This window comes from Hemicordylus capensis, chromosome 5 (genome assembly GCF_027244095.1).
Source record: "Hemicordylus capensis ecotype Gifberg chromosome 5, rHemCap1.1.pri, whole genome shotgun sequence".
Taxonomy (NCBI): Eukaryota; Metazoa; Chordata; class Lepidosauria; order Squamata; family Cordylidae; genus Hemicordylus; species Hemicordylus capensis.
In genome coordinates this window covers 144310545-144323252 of record NC_069661.1, presented here as the reverse complement: position 1 = coordinate 144323252, position 12708 = coordinate 144310545, and the positions used below count along the sequence as shown (strand labels likewise).

Genomic DNA, 12708 nt, shown 5'->3' with positions numbered 1-12708 from the left:
GGCTGACTACACAAATAAGTCCCATTGAAATTAAAGGGCAATGCCTAACTTAGCCTAGTAGTCCAATGGGACTATTTTTAGTATTTTTCTTATCATGTCAGCCAATGTGCTTTAAGCATCAGAATCAAATGATCTGTGTACAAATTTAAGCATGTGCTTGAACACCTATTTGGCTTGATCAAGCCAAATAGTAATCTGCAATGGTATCTGAAATAAGTTCAATATACAGAAGGAAGCAGATTGTGCAATGCATAGGACCACTGAAACAGAAAAGCATGAGGCTGGTTTTGCTAGCCTGTGGGCCAGTTCACATTTAGAGATCAGTCCATGGCAGCCTGGACATCCCTGGAAATATAGCTGTGTGTGAAAGAAGTAACCTCTGATCTTGAGACACTCCCCAGAGACAGCTGCTGTTTCTAGTGCAGCAAATTGCTCCTGTTTATAACAGGTAGGGGCCGCCGTTGAATCCAAGATCAGATCTTATTCTCTCCTAAAGGTGGTTGGGCCATCTGCATAGAGTTATTGGTAAAAGTCGAGCTGGACATGGTTCACATAGGGCCATTCATATCATTAATCCCTTTAGTATTCAATACTTGCCTCATAGCTGCACACAAGTATAAAACGTGCACCATGCATCATGCATGATATGTGCATGAGAAGATTCATCATGTGCTCCTTTTTAAACAGAAGCAGGAAAAGATTAAACAACAGCATACATACACTTAAAAGGGACGGGCAGCAAAAAAAACCCCATGCATATGGAATTTGACATTTGACACAGACTGCATATATGTTGTACAATGTATTGTAGTCAAGTGCAAAAAGGGGAAAAATAAATCATGTAGGAAGCAGCCTGTCTAGATCTTTGCATTGTTGTGTTGTGTAGATTAGAATATTGGACTGACAGTTTTGTCATTTGTAGTTCTTTACCAACTATCCTTTTTCAGTTTTCAAACTTGCATGGTATCATGTATTAATATTTATCCCAATGTGTGTATTAATATTCATACTAAGTGTATTAATCCTCTTGTGCCAGCAGTTGGAAATTACTGATGCAATGCACTAATGTATTTTTCATTAGCGCTAATGGTGGGATCTCTGGATTTGAGCCTCTAAAATATTAACACAGGGACCAAAGTGTTCTCTTTAACTCATGCTCTCAGCCATTCAGGTTGAAAAACCAGTTTCGACAAGATAATGACTCAGAATGTTGACAGTAGGCTGCTGGATTTTATTTGATTCTCTGTTTTGAATAATTTGGCAGAATGCATGGTTTGAGTAGAAGAACATTGTATTAAAAACCAAATGTAAGTTCAACTTGCCAAATTAATTCAAAAAGGGAAAAATAACTAGTCACGGGGTGGATTCCATCGCACCTCCTGCCTTTGTCTGCATTAAAAATAATTCAGGGGAACCAGATTACGTCATCGAATGGCCTCTGGATGTTAATCAGCATAAATCAGAGTCCAGATTGAAACTAGTACAGACCGGACATTCCCCTCCCCCCGCCTCTTTCTGTTTCTCAAACGTACCTGGATGAAGCAGCAGAGGGAGATAATTTGTGGTGGGGGATATACAGGAAGGCCTCCACTAGGCTCTTCGATGCTGCAACAACCATATGTGCATGGCAGTGTCCAAAGACGTCGAGTACGATGGAAATTGTATATTTCCATTACTTACGCAACACGTTTGAATACTGTCAAAAACTGATCCTACAGAGAGAAGTCCTGAAGTAAATTATAAAATGGGTACCTACTCTGCAGCATAGTCAGACATGGTTTGCAACTTGTAAAAAGCCTAGCGCAAACCCAGTAGTAGTAGCAGCAGCACTCCTACTAATATATCACTTTTCAACAAATTCATATTCAACAGATATATATTTCAGCAAAAATATATTCAGCAAAAGGGGAAAGGACTAGGCGAGTTTGTTAGGGCTAGCCTTTCCTAGGGTTTGATGTTGGGTTGGCTAGGCATTTGTTTTTGACAGGGCAGTTTCAGTTTCAATTGTGCCTAGAGAGACTGGCCGCATTCACATGTAAGGCGGAACTCTTTTCCCATGGAGCCACACTTCTGAGGGACACCCCCCCCCCTCTGAATTTGGGCATACTGGAGAGTAGATTGGAGTTCAGATTGGAATTCCAAATCTGAACCTTTGGTTTCATTGCTGCACATAACCCAGGTTGACCACATTCAGATGTAATGTCTGCTTAACCCCAGGCCCATTCCATTGCAGTTCCACATTACATGTGAATATGGCCAATGGGTGGGGATTAGCTGCAGGTGAGTCACACAGCTTGTGGGAGGGGCCACATTCCTGAGGAGGCTCAGTTTGAAATCAGCTCTTGAGAAGACAAGGCTTAGACCAGGGGGGAAAGCAAATGTTTTTTTATTTTGTAAAGAAGCAAACAAGCAAGTAAATAAATAAATAAAGAATAAATCAACAAGAAAGCAAAGGGGAAAGGACTAGGTGAGTTTTTGGGGGCTAGCCTTTCCTAGGTTTGGTTTTTGTCCAGTGAGGGGTTTGTTTTAGACAGGGCAGTTTCAGTTTCAGTTGTGCCTGGAGAGACACTTGGTGGAGATTAGCTGCAGGTGAGTCACACAGCTTATGAGAGGGGGCACATTCCTTCAGTTTGAAAGCAGCTCTTGAGAAGACAAGGCTCAGATCAGGGGAGCTTTGTGAACAGGAGTTTGCTAACAGATATAAAAGGAATTTTGCGTGGAGTGGAGATGTGTGTAGGGAGGCACTCAAGCAGTCCCCCTTTATCACAAATGAGACACCCAGCACGAGGAGACAGTGAGTACTACCACACTTCTGTAATTTTCTTGGAAGGCAGAGCTTAAAACTTTTTATTAGCTGACAGCTGCAGCTAAGACTTAGCTTCCAAGTAAATTAGCGCTATCTATATAATTCTCAAAGGTGTACTTGTGGCTAATCCCGTGTGTGGCAGCTCTTGTGAGCAGAAGCACCTGATTGGGCAGTGAGGATTCCATATGCAGATAGGGAGGAGGAGCCTGTGAGAGCAGAAGCACCATAGTGATTGGGCAGTGAGGATTCCATATGCAGATAGGGAGGATGAGCCTGTTGCAACATGGGGATTGTGTAGTGTGGAGGGGATTCCATATGAAGATAGGGAGGAGGAGCCTGTGACAGTTAAGGTCAGTTGGAATTCAACTGTTACTGGTCGGAAGATGTTCTTGATTGTAGAGGAGAGGAATCTATAGATATAAAAAGATAGTGGGCAGGGGTCTGTGAAGCGAGCAGGGGCGTATCTAGGGTAGGGCAGGCAGGGCACGTGCCCCGGGCGCCACTTGAAGGGGGCGCCATTTCTTAAAATTAATTTTTTTTAAATGGCCACCAAAAACAAAATGGCCATTGGGCATGCTCAAATGGCCTCTGTGAGGCCCTAGGCCATGCCAGGCCTTGCAGAGGCCATTTGAGCAAGTGTGGTGGCCATTTTGTTTTCAGTGGCCATTTTTTAAAAAAAATTATTTTAAAAAATGACCACCGCACATGCTCAAATGGTCCCTGCAAGGCTCTAGAGGCCAGCAAGAGGAGGGGGTAACCTTTGCAGACCCCCCCATGGCCTTTAGGATGTCCCCTGAAGGGGCTATAGGTAATTTTTTTTTAATTTTTTTTTTAATATAATGTAAGTCACTGTACACATATTCAGACTGGCACTATGTACAGAGAATCAGGCTTGTGAATACTGAGCTGAAGTTTATGAGCTAGGTTGTATTCATTTGCTCTTACTTTGCTTCGTGTGATAAGTGAGTTAAATGTGATGTCTTAATGGCTATGGCTATTAATTATGGCTATTATGGCTATTAATGGTGAGTTTGTCTTTGAATCAGTGTGAAATCCTTAGTTAAGGCCCACTGGGAGTTTCTTGCTCTTTCTCTAATTTTAACTGTCTTTCTGAAATACTAGAATATATTCCAAGCAGTGACACAGTTTACTCTGCATATCCTTTAATTATTTTCAGAATATCTGGGAAAAGTCAAATTCTCCATTTATTTTTAAAACTTATGTAATAGTGATGCTACAGTGCATAGTAGAGAATTAGATAGGCACTTCTGTTTAGTTTTCCAAGTATACCTCCACATAGTATTTGGGTATTTCATGAGCTCCAGCATACTGAAATTTGTAGTTTTCCCACATTTTTTTGGTTTGGCTATATCCACTGCTAAATTGTTTTTGAAATATTAAAAGATTAATGAGCTTGATTTGTATTTTTCAGCTGATATTATGGTAAAGTTATCTGAAAGATGGGTGTCAGATGTTTGGACAGGGGGCGCAATTTCAGTGCTTGCCCTAGGCACTATTTTCCCTAGATACGCCTCTGGAAGAGAGGGGTCATGAGGGAGGAAAGAGCCCCTTCAGGAGAAGGAGGCTGCCTTGGTGTGAATTAGATGAGGAAACAAGATGAACAAGATCTGTTAACTCAGGGAGGGAGGGCGAGAGAGAGAGAGAGAGAAGGGAGGGGAAGAAGGAAGGGCAAGGGACGGGCCCAAGCCTCTCGTCAGCCGAGTGAAGTGGCCGTGGTGGTGGCAGCAGCAAAGAAGGGGCTCGGGTGGGGGTGGGGAAGTCTCTGAGGTTAGGGGGGCTGTGGCAGAGGGTGAGGGGAGCAGTCAAGTACTAGTGCACAGATGCTCTGTGTGGGTTAAGCTTGTATATTCTAAATAGCTAATAGAACGAGTATGAAGGTAGAATGACAACAGGGGAGGGGGTGCTTCCCAGTGGATTGCACAGAGTGTTTCATGTATGAACTCTGTGCTTGAAGGGCAGAAGTCATGGGTGTGCACTCAGTGCAAAGAGCTCCTGGCTCTCAAGGAAGAAGTTCATACCCTCAAAGCCAAGGTGGTTGAACTGGAGAAGCTCAGGGAGGCAGAGAGGTATGCGGATGAGAATGGGATGGAGGCATCCCACTCCCAGGCTGACATCTCCTTGGCTGTCATGGAGAATGAAGGTCCCAGGGAAGGACAACAGCATTCTGAGGAAGAGGGAAATGCTCCCTTAGAAGGGATGCCCATATCCTCTCGCACAGAGGATACTCCTCTGGGGGTTGGAGGCCTCCTAGTAGTGGGTGATTCAATCATTAGGGGCATAGAGAGATTGTGGCCCATGTGTAAACCGCAAGGTGACCTGCCTTCCTGGTGTGAAGTCAGGAAGATGCTGGAACTAGATAGATAGATAGTCAGTGCTGGGAAGGAGTCAGCTGTTTTGGTGCATTTCAGCGCCAATTATGTTGGAAGGTGTATTTGTGAGGTCCTGAAAGCCAAATTTAGGCTTCTAGGTCGCATTTAGTCTTCTAGGTAGCTTCTAGGTAGCATATTGAAGTCCAGGGAGAAGGGGTTTAGATTTGTTTGGCACTGGAATACATTTTGGGGCAAGCAAAGACATGGGCTGCACTTGAACTAAGATGGATCCAGACTGCTGGTGCTTAAAATTAAAGAGGTCACAGAGCAGCTTTTAAAATGATGCCTTGGGGAGTTGATGACAGGAACTGGGTGGTATCTGGTTCGGCAAACAAAATCTCCCTAAGGTGCAAGAGTGCACACTTTCCAGATAAACCAAAAGGGGACAGAATAGAACCAGGAGTAGAACATATTGAAGCATATGGCAGCTGGTCAAATGATGGTAAGGGAGATAGTACACACCAACGCCAGGTAAGAGAGTCAGCTTATTGGTGTTTAATGCCAGATGCCTCCAGGCCAAGATGGGCGAGTTAGAGTGCTTGATTACCAAGGAAAACATAGCTATAGTGGGCATAAGAGAAACCTGGTGGATTGGTGAGAACCAATGGGAGACTGTGGAATTGTGAGAACCAGTGGAAGACAGTTACAGGAAGGGGATTGGTGGGGGGTGGGGTGGAGTAGCACTATGTTAAAGAAGGGATAGAATCCAACAAACTAGAAAACCAAGGTGGACCGGAATCCTCCACAGAAACATTATGAGTGACAATACAAGGACTTAAGGGAAATGTGTTACTAGGGAGGTGTTATCACTCTCTGGATCAAAATGCTGAGAGTGACCTGGAGTTGGACAAGCAAATCAGAGAGGCGTCAAGGAGAGACAGAGCTGTAATATTGGGTGACTTCAATTACCCTCACATAGACTGGGCAAATTCACATGCAGCTATTGACTGAGAGGCCAGATTTCTAGATATGCTAAATGACTGGGCCTTAGAAAAGATGGTTGCAAAACCAACCAGAGAGAAGGCAACCTTGGACTTAATCCTGAGTGGGGCCCAGGACCTGCTGCAGGGTGTCAGAGTTGTAGAACCATTGGGGTACAGTGACCATAGTGTGATCCAATTCAGCTTATATGCAAGTGGAGCATTGCCAAGGAAGTCCAATACATATGTGTTAGACTTCAGAAGAGGAAGGGAGGAGGGGCATGAACTAGCCCTCTCACAACCCTAGTCAGCTCCACTGGCCGTGAGCTTGCAGAAGCAATGTGGGCAGCAAAGAACTGCTTTTTTGCTGCACGCATTGCCAGAGCATAGGTTTTCAAATGCACTCTGTGTTGTAATCTGTCGGATTTGAGATGAGTCTTTCTCCACTTGCGCTCTAGCAGTCTACCTTGACATACAAATGTATGTTGTAACTTAAACAAACAAACAAACAGAATGCTGTCTCATTCTTTTTCTATGTAAACCACTTTGTGAACTTTTTAAGAACATAAGAACAGCCCTGCTGGAACAGGCCCAAGGCCTATCTAGTCCAGCATCCGGTGTCCCAAAGTGGCCCACCAGATACGTCTGAGAAGCCCACAAGCAAGAGGTCTTCTTACAGTGAGCCAAACAAGAATAAATTCATATTGAAAGCCCCATATCCATTTGGAACAGAAGCAGATCCATCACTGATGTCTCAGTATATGATTCAGGAGTTCAGTGGTAGGAGGATGTAGTTAAATTGATTGGGACAATCATTCTGAGTCCAAATATGTAATACTATGCAATATAATAACATAGAGGTCCTGGCCAAATAAGCTGCAGGTCTGAGGTGGAGGAAGTTTAGCAGTGGTCCTGAGGCAAGATCAGTGGCATCTACCTGTTTGGGGCTGTGTCACCTTCTGCCCCAACTCCACACCAGCCATGTCCCTTGAGCTGGCATCAGAAGCACGCCCATGCAAGGGATGTGGCCAGCAGCAGAGCACAGACGTGCCACCCATTGCCCTCTCCTAACTGGCAAGTGCTTCATTCACTGGCTAGGTGGCCTGGGTGGGTGAGGGGGCACATGAGGGTTGTGCAGGGGGACCCCAGACAGACCTGGACACTGGTGGATGGGGACATTTCTCCCAGTTCAGTGGTGGCTACTTGCCTGCTGCGGTGCTGTTCTCAAGTTTAAGAAGACCAAAAAAAAAAAAAAAAATAAAAGGTCCAGCCCAACTGTTGTTGCCCATCTTTAGAAAATGTTACTAATTTCAACCTAGGTACCCGGAAGCTGGTTGGAAGCTTATTAAAGGTCCTCTGTGGAGATATCAATAATAGCAGACCAGCTTCCCGGACAGTTTTCTCATCGCTCTCTATTTTCCTCGGCATGCAAAACCTACAGCAAGGCCATATGGATGTGTTGCTCTTAGAATGTGCCCTAGAATCTTCAGCACCACACAGTGGTTCCAGGGCAGATGGAGATTCCTCAGCAGACAAGTCAGTGTGGAGAAAATTCCTAGGAAGTTTGAAAACCTCTAGTATAGGTCGGCCCATAATTAATGAGATTGGGTAACCTTTACTTCAGCTGCACTCTAAGCAGGCAGAATATTTTATGGGCCTTATCTTCATCATCATAATAGCTGCTAGTCCCATTTTACAGATAAATAACTAAAAAAGAGAGAAAGACTTGCCTAAGGCCATCACTTGTTCATAGTTGACTGGGGTTCCAATTTACTTTCCATAGTTGTTAAAGGTAAACTATCTAGGAAGATAGGAAGCTGCCTTCTACCGAGTCAGACCATTGGTCCATCTAACTCAGTACTGTCTACCCAGACTGGCAGCGACTTCTCCAAGGTTGCAGGCAGGAGTCTCTCTTAACTATGTCTAGAAATGCAAGGGTGAGAGCTTGGAACCTTCTGCATGATGCTCTTCCCAGAGAAACCCCATCCCCTAAGGGGAACTTCTTACTGTGCTCACGTGTAGTTTTCCATTGAAATATAAACCAGGGCAGACCCTGCTTAGTAAAGGGGCAATTTATGCTTGCTACCACAAGACCAGCTGCTCTCCCATCTAGAGTCTAGTCCATAAACCATAAAGATAAACCCTCAGCCACAATATTATAGATTTCAGAGAAGTAAATGATTAGGCTGTCTTTAGTCATACACAATCTTTAGTTTTATATTTTCTATACCATTTGCTGGCAGAGTATCCACAAAACTATATCTATCTGCTTGAGATAAGTGTCATGAATGTTAACACCCCCTGAATCTTGTGGTGTTTGTCTTTCAGGAATCATTGTTATGAGTTCCGTGTCAGCTTTCCCTATTTAGTTGCAAAGTTAGTTCATGAAATCATCTCTCCCTTAGTGAGTGAGTGCATACGTGCATGATAAAAGCAACTGGATTTACATCATTCTTCATAAAGGAGAAGATATGCAGTATGAAGAAATCAGATTCGCTGTAGAAAAATTAATCAATCAAGTTGTATCAAAGGGACAAAGTGCAAAATGTGTTGTTTCATACAACATTGATTGAAAAATGTGTTTCAAAGGTGATTTAAAGGGGTAAATAAAAAGTTTCTTTTTGTTCAAGATAAATTGTATTGGTTTGTATCTGATATAATGAACTATTATAATATTTAAAGTTTTGGTTTCTATTTTAGTTCTTGTATGTTGCTGTAAACCACCCAGAGATGGGAGTTTGGGGCGGTATACAAATATAATAAATAAATTACATTAAAATGAAATTCACACACATACACACACATACCCTTCATTACAGTACTTTTACATACTGTAAAAGTACAGTATAATCATACTGTAAATCACCTACATCCAATTTATATACAACAGAAAGCTCAGTGGTCACCTTAAGAAATTCAGAAATAGAACTGGTCCCAGAGCATGGCCTCACAGCACACAATACGGCCTCCTTACTGAAGCTAAGCAGGTCTTGGTGTGGTCAGTGCCTGGATATGGTCAGATCCACGTATACCATCTTTGGGGCTGGGGCTGTACCTCTGTGGTAGAGCATTTGCTTGGCATGTAGAAGGTCCCAAGTTCAAACTCTGGCATCTCCAGGTAGGGCTGGGAAAGACTCCTGCCTGAAACCTGCCAGTCAATGCAGACAATACTGAACGAGATGGGCGAATGGTCTGATTTGGTATAAGGCAGCTTCCTATGTTCCTAATCAGGGATCTCTAACAAATTTCTCTCCAGTTCCCAGCATTCTTTCTAGGGACAGTTATTGCTCCTTTTGAGAAAAGTGGTTAAACAAAGTGGTTTCCCAGGAACTTCAGGCACACCTGAAAGCCATTGGTTTTCTAAAACCCTACTAGTCTGGCCTTCAGCCTGGATATGGATTTATTCATAGTCATCTCTGCTTAAAGGTCCATAAGGGAAATGGTACCCTATTGGTCTTGTTAGACCTATCCTACTACCCTAAGTGGCGCAGCAGGGAAATGCTTGACTAACAAGCAGAAGGTTGCTGCTTTGAATCCCCACAGGTGTGTTTCCCAGACTATGAGAAGCACCTATATTGGGCATATATAGTGATATCACTATAGATATCACAGTGATATAGGAGGATGCTGAAAGGCATCATCTCCTACTGCGTGGGAGGAGGCCATGGTAAACCCCTCCTGTATTCTACCAAAGAAAACCATAGGGCTCTGTGGTCACCAGGAGTCAAAATCGACTTGACAGCACACTTTACCTTTACTACTCTAGTCCAAAAAACTGCGAGCAGTTTTTGGAGAGATAATAGGACAGCCAAGCAACATCATACAGCCCTGAAATTTTTGTCAATCACATCCCACCACAAAGGGACACCTTGATGAACTTTAATCTGTGGTTGCTAAGAATGTGAATCTCCCCCTATGACAGCAGGCAGTAGAACCTGCTGTGGTTCAGGCCAGCATAACTTGTGACTTACCCAGGAGAACACAGCTCAGCAACCATACAAGGTGTTAATAAACCTCCTAGTTCTCTTGCTTTCTGGGACTGCAGAAACAGAATTCAGGGTGGTTGTGAAGCACCTGACAGGCCACAATGACATGACTGCTGTACTGTGTCTAGCTTGGTGGTCACAAGTTATATGGACCTCTTGTGGTTATTTTTGCTATCGTAATCCCTAGGTTGAATTATTATAATGCCTTTTGCAATCAACTACTTGGAAGATCATTCCTTAGCTTTTACTGATGCAGAATATAGCTGCTCCACTACCCAATATAGGTGTTTCTCATAGTCTGGGAAACATACTTGCGGGGATTCAAACCAGCAACCTTCCGCTTGTTAGTCAGCACTACCAAAGGTGTTGGCTGTGAGGGCACCAGATTGCATTTGTTTGTCTATTTCTTTAAATTCATTTTTACCTTGCTTTTCTGCAAATGCAACAAAGTGACAGATGGGCAGCAAAACAATAATATGACTATAGTGAAATAATTAAAAAAGCGATTATAGTCCTCAACTAATCAGCAGCACTAACACATTGTATCATATAACAGCATATCTTCCAAAGGAGGAAATCTCTTAACTGCAGTTCCAGCACCAAGAAGACCCTGTCCCTGGTACCCACCGACTGCACTGGGACAGGTCAGAGAGCAGAGCCTCCATAGCCAATCGTATGGCTTGGGCAGATGTATATGGGCAAGAGTAGCCTTTAAAGTAACCTGCTCCAGGCTATAACGGTCTTTGAAGGTTAATACTAGCTGTTTAAACTGAGCCTGGAAACAAATTGGTAACCAGTGCAGTTGGCAGGAGATCAGCATGATGTGCTTTGATCACCAGGCACCAACTAACATTCTGGCAACCATGGTTTGTACCCACTGTAGTTTCTGAACTGCTTTTTAGAGATGTGCATGGTGGGGCAGGGAGCAGTTGCCTTAAGAAGCTGGTAAGGAGCTCCTTACCTGATCCTCCCCACTTTTCTGGGTGCGGCATCTGGTCCCCAACTGGCCATGCAGGGCTGCGGTACTGTTCCCTGCAGCCTCCAGTGAGCACGTGTTTTGGCCATGTGCGTGCCGACACCATGTGGAAGCTGCAGGGATGAATGCTGCAGCCCTGGATGGCCGGTTGGAGACTGTACCGGCTCCTTAATACCTCCCCGCCCCGCCCCATTGAGCTGGCTCAAACACCAACACCCAAGTCTGTTCGACACTTTCCAGATGAGGTGCCGAACCAGCCCATACACATCCCTACTGTTTTTCAAGTTAGCCCCATATAGGAAGCATTGCAAGAGTTCTTTGCATTGATTGGATGGTGTTTTCCTCTCCATTCCCTCTTCCCTTCATGCTCAGTGTAAGGCATAATGTGTAGTCTATGACAAGTACTTGGGTAGGCACCTCTCCAAGTACAATTCCTTGACTAATAGGAATAGTCGGAAAGATGCACTGGGTCTGCTGGAAGCCAGAAAGCAGACATTTTAAATGGAGACTCTCATGTCCTTGGATCTCCTTGCCTGTTTGAGGTGTTCAGCAATGTTGTTTCCTGACTTCAAAGAAAAGCAGTGCAGGGCCTGTAATTTATGGCTGGCTGTGCAAACATGTTGGTATTGGAGCACTCTGGTTTTAAACTTCTTATACTTGGTTAAATTTTGTTACTTATTTTGTTACATTTATTACTGATTTTATGTTGATTGCTTCTTTTATGCCTAATTATTTTAAATGTGTATATGTGCCCTTTAGGCACTTGGCCTAAAAGTTTAAAAGTATATTACTATTGTGAAGTGTAAAAGTTTGGGCTTGCTTGAAACTGTTGGCATGCCAGGCGTAGAAACTTTGGCTTGTCATAATATTTAGAAATGTGATAGGGCAACTTTGAAATTAATGACATCCTGGGTTGGTATGGATTTTGCTACTTCTGTTTGTGGAGAATGGAAAACACCCTGGATATTAGATAGTGATGTTCACTTTTCCCTGTATGGAGTCAGGGTGGTCGAGTGGGTTGAGTATTGAACTTAGACCCTTGGTTCAAATGTGACTCATTCGTGAAGTTCACTGTCTGGTCTTTGGTGTCACTGCCTCTCAGATGTATCTGGTCCCCAAGACATTTATGCAAATTATCCAATAGAAACTCATGGATGCCACTCTGAGCTCATTGGAAGAAACATATGATTCTGTAATTGCTTTCATAACTTCCCACATGTTTTCCAATTACTACTGTAATGTCATGTTCACAAGCAATCATTAGAACATTGAGGAACAGTCAACATTTGAGGAGAGTGAAAGGTTGCTTTGAATGAGAGGGAAATTGTTTGCACAGCGTTGGTAGGAATGGGGTGCAGAGACTGGAGTGATGAAGGGTTTGGGCAGGAGGACACTGAGTGGGTAGAAGGCCCAGGAGAGAGATAAGCCATGGGACAAGGGCCTACATGATGAGGAAAGTTACCCAAAGAAGTCCCATTCAAATTAAAAATGTCTAACTTTTAAATGCCTAACAAAACTTTCAAATCAATTTAATTCTGGGCTGGTAGGGATTTTGCTACTTCTGTTTGTCAAGAATGGAAAGCACCCTGGATTTTGCCAAGAATGGAAAGCACCCTTTTAAGTTCAAAGA

At 43.5% G+C, this 12708-nt stretch overlaps 1 protein-coding gene across 7 annotated transcripts in view; it reads left to right on the top strand.

Moving 5' to 3' along the window:
* The window catches only part of ITPR2 (inositol 1,4,5-trisphosphate receptor type 2), a 352451-nt gene that overhangs the window by 323442 nt on the left and 16301 nt on the right, over window positions 1–12708 (top strand). Inside the window, exon 56 of one of the 7 annotated variants that reach the window (XM_053252996.1) lies at window positions 8445–8673. The exons of the other annotated variants lie outside the window; for them this stretch is intronic. Coding sequence (XP_053108971.1) covers window positions 8445–8459 — 15 coding nt within the window. The 3' untranslated portion in view covers window positions 8460–8673. Of the gene's footprint in view, window positions 1–8444; window positions 8674–12708 lie in introns of those variants that run through there. 7 annotated transcript variants of the gene reach the window in all.